Source organism: Channa argus, chromosome 13 (assembly GCF_033026475.1).
Source record: "Channa argus isolate prfri chromosome 13, Channa argus male v1.0, whole genome shotgun sequence".
Taxonomy (NCBI): Eukaryota; Metazoa; Chordata; class Actinopteri; order Anabantiformes; family Channidae; genus Channa; species Channa argus.
In genome coordinates, this window is record NC_090209.1 from 25,841,336 (window position 1) to 25,853,392 (window position 12,057).

General features: G+C 41.0%; 1 protein-coding gene across 7 annotated transcripts in view; it reads left to right on the plus strand.

Annotated features, from left to right (window-relative positions):
* LOC137139888 (IQ motif and SEC7 domain-containing protein 1-like) overlaps positions 1-11,408 on the plus strand; it is a 139,998-nt gene extending 128,590 nt beyond the window's left edge. For 6 of the 7 annotated variants that reach the window (XM_067527749.1, XM_067527751.1, XM_067527750.1 and 3 more), the window contains 4 exons: positions 2,484-2,645; positions 3,204-3,428; positions 4,663-4,712; positions 5,483-11,408. In XM_067527749.1, coding sequence (XP_067383850.1) covers positions 2,484-2,645; positions 3,204-3,428; positions 4,663-4,712; positions 5,483-6,715 — 1,670 coding nt within the window. In that variant the 3' untranslated portion in view covers positions 6,716-11,408. The remainder of the gene's footprint in view (positions 1-2,483; positions 2,646-3,203; positions 3,429-4,662; positions 4,713-5,482) is intronic. The other variant, XM_067527755.1, reaches the window with a different exon arrangement.
* Positions 11,409-12,057: the final 649 nt, after the last annotated feature.

The window sequence follows — 12,057 nt, forward strand, 5'->3', positions numbered from 1 at the left end:
GCTGTCATGTCACTGTGGACCAAAATCTTTAAAGGAATGTTTCCACAACCTTGATAAATCTATTCCATAAAGAATCGAGGAACTTCTGGTTGCTGACAAGAAAAGGCCTTTTATTTAATTGAAAAACCACCTACAATCAAGTCAACAAACTGCAAAAATGGAATTTTTAGCCAATGGGATTTTTCCATTGGCTATTGGGTTTTTGTCTATAGCCAGTGGTAAAATGAGATGTGCATTAAGAATATTAACAATTGATGATTTAGTGCAGAAAAAAAAAACAATTCAACAAAAGTATCGATCATGATTTTAGTCACATTTTAAAATCTACCACAAAGTTCAGTTCTAGCTTTAATCCCAGCTAAAATTCAACACGAGCTTCAACTGAGCTTTTTTTTGTTGGTCCCCAGACCACAGAGCTGACAGCATCACTAGCTGATGCTGCACCGGTGTTGCGCCATTATTTAGTTGGTTGGTTGTTGTTGTTTAGTTGCCGTTGACAGTTCTGGTTCTCGAGTTGGAGATAGATGGGACTTGGCAGACTGTGGTGATGACTGTGACCAGGACAGATTGTCCCATATGATTCATCAGCACAATCATACATCGACTGCTGGTGTGTGTGTGTGTGTGGGTGTATGTCTTCTTATATAGGTGTATGGGTCAGTGAGTACAGTATGTGTATAGTCTGTGGGTGGATGCACCTCCATTTTGCTCTGTTGCATGTACTGTATGTTTTGTGTGGGAAGAAGGTAGGAAGTGTGTCGGAGTCTTTTAGACTTTCAACCCTCCTGTTACAGGTTATGTTCTGTGAAATCCTCTACATGAATCTTTAGCGGTTTACGTTACTTTAGATCAAATTCCACTTCCTTTCCACGGCAGAAAAATGCAGACTAAACACTAAACCAACGAGGCAGTTAGACAAGATGTATGTGCACTGTAAAAGACGACAGTACAGAGATAAACACAGTCACTTAATATTGTTTCATTTTAAGGCTTTAAAGAGCTCACATTTATTTTATGACCCATCCAAAAGTCCTGATGAATAGATTGGATAAAATCATCATCATGTTCCCTACTTAACACCCCTCAACATAAATTTACGGGGTTGGGAGTAGATTTACTGTATAGTTTATAATGCAGGAGCAAAAAAAACTAACTGCAACATTTTACCTGCTAACCGCATGATAGCATTGTCCTTGTGAGCATGTGAGCATACAGCTTTCTGTTCAAGCCTCAAAAAAGCATCCAAATATAACAGTAGAAATACTTTATATTTCTCTCGTTGCATTTTCCAAATGTAACTATTTGAGAAACAAAGTGGTTAAATTACACAGAGTTTTCACAAATATGAAAAAACGGAAAAGAAAAGACAGTTTGTACATGAGAACTTTGTTTTCTCACTAACCATTTTCCAACCCCCTCAGATTCAATAAAGCTCGGCCTCAAACATGATGTAAATGATGCAAATGTCATAACAACCAAAATAAAATATCTGTAAGATAATGCTGATATGCTGCCCAATAACACTTTTATTTTTGATAATTTCCTGAGAATACTGAAGTACATTAGTAGGACTCTGACTGCTACATTGTTTTGCTTGTAATGGAATGTTTTACTCTGATATTGTAAATGAAGTATCTGAGTACTTCTTCCATCACTGCCTGTAGAGACACTGGGTGGAGCTTTATCCATAAGCCTGTTTTAGAATAACTGCTTTGTGTGTATATGATCATCACTTGTATTCATCACTGTGATACATGTAGTAGTTTTTTGTTTGGCCATAATAGTGTAGTTTTTTGCAAATTGAAATGTTCATATAAACATGTTGATTTCACTAGATGTGACTGATGTTAATGTTTTAGATAATTGGGTTTTTTCCTCTTGGCAGATTGTCTGAATATTTTTTTTTTATCTAAAGTAACAACAGATTAATTTTAGCTCTGATTTTCACATTTTTACATGACAGGATTTTGGACAGAGGTCACAGTCAGTAGTGCCAGAAATACAGAGAGAACAAATTAAATGTTTTTTTTCTTTCTATGATGTTGATAATTCTTGAATAATGGTTTTTGAAGTTGTTTTGTACATTAATTAAACTTAACAAAACCTGAACATTTTAGATTTCTGCAAAAACACATGTGAAACTTGTACTTTAATTTCACGTTAACACCGTTAAATTTTATAATGTTTATAATAGTTTGTTTTTTTTAAATAGAAACTCAGAACTGCCCAGAGACATGACTTTCATATTGCAGTATTGCTACTTGAAGTACATTTTAGAGTAGGCACATAGTACTTCAACTTGACTCAAGTCTTGTTCCCCATATTGTGGAGAGTTTTTTAGTTGAATGGACATACTTGAGTATGGAGTTTGTGTACATTGTGCACTTGTGCCACCTCTGAAGTGTAGTGTGTGTGTGTGTGTTTGTGTGTGTGTGTGTGTGTGTGTGTGTGTGTGTGTGTGTGTGTGTGTGTGTGTCATGCAGACTACCCTCATGGTATTAGACTGACATCAGCGAATCCTGGAGGAGAGAGGAAGGTGTTGATCGTCTTCACGGCTCCGAGCCAGCAGGACCGTGCACGCTTCACCTCCGACCTCCGAGAGAGCATCGCAGAGGTCCAGGAAATGGAGAAGTACAGGGTGGAGTGTAAGTGTGCTCCTCACTGCAGTACCAATACAAGAGCAGTAGTGACAGCTGATACACTTGGTGTTCTAGTACTAGGTTACAGTCTAATTACTAAGAAATAGTAATGTAGCAATGGTATTAGTAGTTTAAAGCCAAGGACTACTGGTAGTTGAAGTGGTAGCAGTAAAATAGCATGTATTAGTAAGAACATAAGCAGAAGTAGTAGCAGTACTAGTAGCAGCTGCAGTTTTGGTCATATGACAACAGCAGCTGTAGAAATAGTACAAATAGCAGATGCATATGTAGTTTTAGTAAAAGCAACAGTACTATCAGTTCAACTAATGTCACTGTCAGATAATGGAGTGGGAGAATTAGTCATTGTAGTAGCACCACCAATATCAAAATAAGTAGTAGCAGTAATGATACCAGAGGCTGTGGTAGTAGTAGTATCACTATAACAGAGGCAGTAGTAATAGTAGCAGAAGTATTACTCGTGTATTGTTGAAGCTCATCACGATCATTGTGATCGTGGGCGACAGCTTTCAGTGTTACCTCCTCTCCCTCCATCTCTGCCTGCAGCTGAGCTGGAGAAGCAGAAAGGCGTGATGCGTCCCGGAGTGTTGACAGGAGGAGGAGCTGGAGGTGGGGGGACGTCGGGCGGTGGGTCCGGCACCAGTGGAACCGTAAAGAGCGAGGTGGTGAACGGCACCCTGGGCAGGCCGAGCCTGGACGACACTTACGCCTCGGTGGACGGACTGAAGCGCACGGCGCTCAGCTCCTCACTGAGAGACCTCTCAGAAACAGGTGAGGGTGTCGCACAGACAGGTTGGTTTTCTTCTGACCAATCACAGTGTGCTGAAGTGAGAGAGAGCAAATGGGATATTTTCCCATTTCTGTTTATGGTTACAGTTTTTCTTATGACTCACCCACTCTGAGCAAACCTACATCTGTGCTCTTATGCAACTGATGAAACAGTGATGCAACCTAAAATGGCCATTTGATACTGTACAGGCAGATGGATGTGGTGCTGTGATAACCTGCCTCCATCTAGTGCACAGCCACAGGAACTACTGCATTTAATTAAAACAGTGATTTCACTGCTGACGCTATAAATTACTACCATCTAGTTTTGGTGTTTTTTATTAAAGATGTAACCTATCAGCGAAATGATATGTACGACTCAGTATGAGGATCAGTCCCACACTGTGTCATTGTGTTATCAGACTTATCCAAGGTTTGTGCAGCTTAAACAAAACGAAGGTTAAATGACCGTAAAATTTATACATTCGAGGTCCCACGTTTGCTTGTTTAAGTGTCGGCTTCACGTTGTAAGTGTTAAAAATGCTGCAGAATTGCCCACAATACTGCTGCTTTCTCAGGACGGACGCATAAATATTTAAGCAGCATTTTAATGTTGTAGCAGGTTGAGGTGAAACATTGCTGCACTAAACTGCCTTTTATTAATACGAGCAGTTTAATCTGCACAGTAGCTATATGTATGAAAAATGATCATTATTTCCCAGCTCACTACATAATAATTACCTCAGATTTAATAGTCTTGCACACACATTGACGCATAAATAATAATAATCTAATTGTTCTCCATTGAGTACATTTCCTTGATTACGGCCCATTATGTAGTTTTTCTGCAGTGGTGCTGGTATTAGTACTTTCGTATCCTCAAAGGACCTGAATACTTCCTCCAACACTGAATCTGTGTTCTGGCACCACATTTTACAAGCTGGTCACCTGTTTGAGTGTGAAATCCTAATCTGCAATGTTGTCAAATAAATGCGATGGGGATAGAAAGTACAAGTACTAATATTAAGTGCAATATTAGTATAAAGTGTTAGAAAATGGAATAAAGTAGAATAAATGTGTTACGGTACAGTACAGAAGGATAAAGACTCGAAGCAGTGGGCAACAACCAACATGGCTCTTTCAGATTCCAGAAACAAAAACAACAACTTTAAGCCGAGGATGCAGGTATTTTCTGGTGAACTACTTTTAACTCTGCCTCATTCTGATTGGGTAACAGGGAAGCGAGGTCGTAGGAACAGTGTGGGGTCTTTGGACAGTACCATTGAAGTAAGTTTGGCAGACGTGGGACTTGCATGATGGGGCACGATGTGGTTGCATGTGACACACGCTGCTGAGTGCATGTTTGTGTAACTGTGACCATGAAACGTGCATGAAAGTGCAAATGCACATGTGTCTGCTTTTGTGTTCTTGTACTGCTGTGTGTGTGTGTTTTACCTGTTACAAACTTCCTGTCAGGAGTTGGGCTCAACCAATCACTGTGCTTGACACTCAGGTTCTGCACCACTGTAGTTATTGTTAGACTTTGTCACTTTCATCTGCATCAGCTTTACTCACGTTTCTTCTGCTGGTCTTGTGTCTGTCTGTCCTTAAATCTGCCTGTTTGTCTTCGACACTGATGTCCTTCATCTCTAGATTTATTTTCCTACCTCAAACAGGGTCAAACATGATCTCAGTTAATTTCAGACCCTCTTAGCTGACCTGCTAATGTTCAATGAGTCCGATCAACCCCAACAACATGGTCTGACTAGAGGAAAAAGTCAGGGATCCGGCACTTGAATACACTGCAAAGACTACAGCCAACTGACAACAATCATAAAAAAATTCTGAAATAAATTGTAGTGTGTCTGAAAGTGTCTGAAAGGGAATTTTCATGGTGTAGACATGATATAAAAGGATCTGGATGGAGTTAAATACATTTACAAACTGCTCTTTAAATATTGGAAACTAATATGTTGGCACGTCAAGTTTTGGGTTTCATTTTTTTCTTCTTGCACTGTTGTCCTCTCTCTTCTATCAAACTCCTCTTCATCTCTCAGGGTTCGATTATTAGCAGCCCTCGGCCTCACCAGCAGCGCCCCCTGCCCACTGGAGGAATTTCCTATAGCCCCATGATGGTGCCTTCATCTCCGGCAGCCTACAGGCCGCACCGCCCTACTCAGAGCCCCGGTACAGGGGTGGGGGGTGGGCCGGGGCTCTGTCACAACCAGGGAGGGGTCAACACCTCCCCACTCGTGAGCGGGGGAGGGGTTGGGGGCGTAGGAGGGATGTCCGGTGGGGGAGTCCCAACTGGCGGCGGGGTGCTGGGGAATTTCTTTGGCAGCCGCAGAGGCAAAGTTCCTGGTCCCCTGACGATGACGTCACCGACTCCACAGGGTCCTCCGAGTCCCCTAATTATATCATCACCCCCCCACTACCCCGCCCCCGCACCACCCATCCCCCACCCATCCTCCCCTTCCCCATGCCCCTCCCCATCGGCCAACCTCGGTCAGTCGGACTCCGGAGGACTTGGAGGGGGAGGAGGTATGGGAGGGGGTCCGTCCAAGCTCCAAGCTTTGCACGCCCAGTATTGCCATGGCAGCAGTGGAGGAGGCGAAGTCAGTGTAACTGGGCACCAGCAGCAGCAGACCCCACCCCCACCCTACCACCACCATCACCGCTACCACATACAGAGCCTCCCTCAGCACCCAGGCCTCTCGCACAGGTTTTCCGCACCCCGACGGCAAGGCCCATCCGGCTGCGTTCTCTCTCACAGCCAGCAGCATCAGAGGATGCAACATGCCGCCGCCCAGCACCCACGCTACAACATGGCCTCAGGCTTCATCACACCCCCGCCGCTGTCCCCCCACTCTCCCGTTACCCCAACTACCCCACACGCACTCTACCACTCGCATCCTGCAGCGGGGAGGCCAGGAGGCACCAAGCTCCCACTTACCATATCACACTCTCAGCCCCACCCCCACGCTCACACACACACTCACAACCACGTCATGCACACACACTCCCCGCTCAGCCCCTCCCCCTCCGCCTCCACCCACTTCATCTTTTCCACGCCGCCTCCTCAGACGCCCTCGGCACGCCTCGTCTCCCAGACGCCTCCACAACCCTACGGCCCTCAGTATCCGCCCCTCTCCTCCATCCCACCTCCCCCTCCTCACTCCCCTTTACCTCCCCCATTGACCGCCCCGCTCTCCCCGCACCCAGGGCTGGGGGGAAACCAAGGGGGCGGCCCCAAATCGAAACCTGTCAGCCGGATCAGCACGGTCGTGTGAGGAATCTGAGGACATTGGTCCGCCACCAGGGGGCGGTAGTAAGAGGGAGCAGAAGAGGGAGGAGGAGAGGGGGAGGGCAAATGCAGGTGTATCAAAATGGCCGCCTGGTGAGGAGGAGAGCACTGAGAGCGGGGAGGAGGAAATTACTCAGCCTGTGTTATTTTCACATCCACTTCCCTGGCAGGTAGAAAGACTCTCACACTTTGTTTGATGGGCGACTTGTGCCCTGCAGGGGGTAATTCCTCCAGGAAAACCTGCCCGCTCCCAAAACTAATGCATTTTCAGTCACGTGAAGCTGAAATAAACTCCCACAAGTAGTCCTGCAGTGTTGATGAAAATGTCTTCTTCTTTTCATAGTGCTCTTCAGACGTGGCCTGAGCCTGAGAGGACATGTCTGTAGTACTTCATTCACATTGGAAGTGTTTTTGTCATTTTGTGAATAAGAATTTGTGAAATGCTGTAGTGAACAAATGGTTCAGGGACCAGATGTGAGAGAGCAGTGCCTGAGAATTAAACTATTACAAGGTTAGCGCCTGATAGTCACACTAGGTGTTGGTAGAAGGGACAGTTCGGGTCTTTGGGGAGCCTAGAATGGGACGAGTCCTTTTAATATATCCAAAAAAAAAAAAACAAATATCACACTAGATTTGTGCCACTTCATTTTTCAGACAAAAAGCACTTTGGTGTTGACATATTTAGAAGTTATAGACAGGTGTGCATGACCTGTGCAATAGCTAACGAGTGTCAGTGTGTCTATGGTTCAAACTGTAAACATCCCAGTCCAGCGTTCATTTGGTCATAAAAAGTGCTTTAGCAAAGACCTTCGTTTTTTGTGGACAAAACACTTTTTTAAAACTTAAAATAAGCCATCATAACAGAAACTACAGGTGTCTTTTTACCTTTGTGTTTTGCAAATCTTACTAAAAGCCTTCAGTGTTTGTGGATTACAGGGTTTCAGCAGATGTGCTGTAATATACTGCTGTTTCGGATTGTGACTTAAAAGTGGGGATGGTTCACATTTGACATTGCAATTTTGCCAGTAATTGTAACAGGGGGATTCATTTGACCATTTGTTGTAAAGCAGTGAGTGCCCCCCTCCCCCACTATCAAGTATCTCAGCATACATGAAACTACTAGCCTAAATGTGTTGGATTTTATTTCTAACATCAACTTTATTTCATGCTCCACACGTGTATGACTCTCTGTGTCCGCTGAAAGGTGTCCAACGGGCTGCAGTCTCGGAAAACTAAAAATTTGCATCACTTCATTGTCTTCAGTAGGTAGTAGTGGCCGATTGAAAATGCAAATTAAATGGGTTACATTAAATTTACTGTGCACTATCCAAAAAGGTTTGATGACCGAAAGACTGAATTCTGAAATTCCACTTTGTAACTGCAAATTAATGAACATATGCAGGTGACGTGGACTTTTTCACTGGACATCAAGTAACATTTACGTACACGCACAGTAAGTAACACACAGCAACAACAAAGCAACAAAGAACATTTTGAATAGATTCCAAGAGTTGCTGTGATTGCTGTTTTTACTTATTACCTAGTTAAGTCTCAAAACCAGAACTGAATAATCAATTATCAAACCCCTTTGATGTTCGTAGTTATTATTCTAAGATAGTGCAACATATTGATTTTTTATCAACATTAACTGGGACTATAACCTATAACATTTACTAGTGTTTGGCTGAAGATGAAGACTGGCTCATTTCCCACCCAAATTCCATTTCTTACTTAAACAAACTGAAACATGTTTGCCCATATTGATTCCTTGCTGTGCTGCAAACTGAAGAAAAGGTGCCTTTCAGAGGGGGGGGGGGTGGTACAATTGGAGGTGATCATGTGAAATGATTTAAAGCGAGGGGATATAGTGATCATCACTGCTCCAATCCTTTCACAACATCAAATATTAAACCGATTACATGTTTTTAGTCTGGCTGGTGGACTGAGCTGTTCATTTCCCTCATCATCCAACAAATGCAGAAAGGAACTTTGAAGACTGGACCTACTTTTATTCTGAAGGACTTGCTAACATCTCACAGGACTAGAGTGCAGAATGTTTTACATTACACGGCACTAAGTGAAATATTCTTGAACAAACTCATTTTACACATTATTTTTGCACTAAGAGTTAAAGCTACCGTGCCAGTATTGAAGTGTGATTTCACTTTCTCTCCATTTTATCGAGATCATCGGATGTCAGGGCAAGAACCCCATGAGGCTGGTAGAAAGTTCTCTTAATATTTGAACCGTTCTGCCGGCAATTCAGACGTCCTGACTAGAAATAAACATTTTAGTGCTGGTTGCTTTTCTGTCCAAACAGACCGGTGTAGTCATTCATTTGAATATTTACCAGCATTTAACTGGTGGCTGATGGGAAATTCCTCTGATGTTCTGGATGCAAATATTGATGACACATTTTACTTTTCCCATATTTACATGAATGCACCAACTGTAGATATTAACTGTACAGTGTGTTCTATTTTCAGTGGGGCCAACAGCATCGATCTAAGGTTCGAATTGCTTAAATTAACAAATTGTATGCTCTAAAAACCAAACGTTTGTCAGGGTTCTTCAGTCCATCTGAGCATCTTAGGGCTCCTAACTAGGAAAATTAAATAATACACTTCCTAAAAATTTTCTTGCAGAAGTCCTTTGTGTTTAAGGGTTGTTGAAAAACTATAATAGATTATAACTATGGAGTTCCTCAGGGAACCACCTTGGGTCCCTTATTGTTTTCAATTTGAAGAACCCCTTTGACTTTTTAGAGTGTGCTACTGATTATACTATCAATATTGTTGTGTGACAAGCTTCTACTAACATAACGTACTCCTTGGGCTGTTTTGTATTTTTAGCATTTTTTTATTTTGTTATGTGCTTACAAGCGTGAGATGATTCTTTTTCTTTTCTGATTTGGGCATTTTAATGAAGTACTAAAACCTTTTTCATTTTTAAGATGTTTACAGCAAAACTGAGAATTTTCTGTGTCTAACATACAACTTGTTCTAATATTTTTCTTACAGACTGTGATGGTTACTTTCACTCACCCCCTGCATGCTCATACAAACACACACCTGCACACCTCTGAATCATTGCAAAGCCTCCGCAAAGCCTACCAAGCTTTTCATGGAAACAAGCAACACTTCTGCTACCAAACAACCTTTTAAAAATCATTGAAATACACAAAAAAATGTAGAGCTGCTAGGAATTCTGGACCATTTGGTTCTTATCATGTATCTACAATCACCTACGGTAACACTATGTCTAATCCAGACTAAAACATTTAACCAAACTTGAAATAACAAAAGGTTCTTGAAGAACACTAGATCAAACCTACCTCGTAAGGAATTACACAACATTTCATTCTGTTGTACTGCATGCCCAAACTAAATCAAGCACATCCTCGCTAAAGCTCCCACTTTAAAGCTCCATACCTGTGGTTTTGCATATTTGTAGTTTATTTAATGTGCTGTACATTACAACAGTTCTGAGATTAATTTCCTTCCTTTGACTAAAATAATTGAGTCGAAATGATTTTGCCTTTGCTGGGTTTATTATTATTATTATTATTATTATTATTATTCCTTTGTTGTGGAAGACTAAGTTACTGTACGTCTGGGTTATCTGAGGCTACTCAAGTGTACAAAGGAGCATATATTCAGGCATGATGTCAGCCCCAATCAGATTTGTTTTTTGGTCTTTGACCCTTTATACATTCTTGGAAGTCTAGTTTACGGTCAAACATTTAGACAAAAATCTATGGATGGCCAAACTTTCTACGATGTCCACGTTGGCCTCTTTAGTTAAGTCTGGGGTTCATTTGGATTGACAGTACAACTCGATGATGAAATACTTGCAGCAAACAAATATTAGTTTTCACATGAAATGGACTAACTCTCTGCAGCAGGAAGGAAGTCGCTGCAAATAAAATTTAAATACACCAAACTTATTGGCTGTATGAAGGTTGATTATCGTTGTAAGTTGTGTTGTTTGCATAAGTAATGTACAGCATGCAAGAACCCAGGTATGGTCCTTTAAATGCTCAATTTCAATGTTTTTTTCGGCCCGGGTTTGCTCTCCTCTATCAGTTTGCATGTGGTATTTATTACAGTATCTGCACTGAATGAAACTGTATTATAAACATGAATGTACATAACCATCGTTAAATGAAAATTAACAATGCGAGTACTCACTTTGCTCCATAGCGGGCAGATTGTCTCTGGCTGTGTTTACATCAGGAATGGAAGGTCTGATTTTTAATGCATATAAAAACTGATCTGGTCTGACAGGAAAAACTGAACATTTTCGAAAAGTTAAAGCACATCAGATCGGGTGGAGATATGTGTGGGAGCTTCTATTCCTGTGTAAAGACAGTCCGTGTTGTGTGTATCTATACAAGGGCAATAGAGCGGGGGTCTAAGTCAGACCGCTTTATGGAGAAAAAAAAATTCTTGTTTATAATGTAGAACAAAGAGAGACTGGAATAGTCCTTGTAAAATTGTACGAGTACAGTGTCAAATATGTGTCAACAGAGACGACATTATTTTAAAAACTATGTATGGAAAATTTTAGCTGTGTATATAAATATATATTACTTGTACTTTGTTTTTGAAATTGCAGAGATATGGAAAAAGTGGAAATATTTATTGCTCTAAAGATATAAAAAAATCTGTTCATGTTGATGGAAAGATGTGTCCTATTTTGTTTGGTTGATTGTATACACACACACATACCACATTAAAGAGGGATTATGGCTTCAAATGATCAGTTTAGTTTGAATTTCACAACAGATTTTAACAAAAACAATAAATTATAACAGTAAAAATGGTTTTGAACATATCAACATTTTAGGAAATACACTAAAGAGCTGAAGTTAAATGGCATCTATATTTGTTCCACATGCGCCTCATAAATAAGGTTTCTGCAGAAATCTACAATAGTCAGCTCTTGTTAAGTTTAGTTGATGCAGATATTCAAATAGACTTTTCTTTGTTTTTGACCCTTAAGTTTGTAGCAATAAAAACCAAATGTTGGTATATTCACAGAATGTGCAGCAACTATACAAAAAGTATTTGTTGATGGCAATAACTGATGTGATCATGTGTTGAAGCTGGTAAAGGTGGAGCTTACTTTACCTACATTGTTTATTATGTGATTATGTTTTGCATTTCATAAGTAGCTAAAGCTGTCAGATAAATGTAATGGAGTGAAGAGTATAATATCAACCTGTGAACTGTAGATGAGGTTTTCTTAAAACTACTTCAAAATTTACTGTACAGTATGTAGTACAGTAAATGTATTTAGCAACATTCCACTGTAATTTATTCAGTT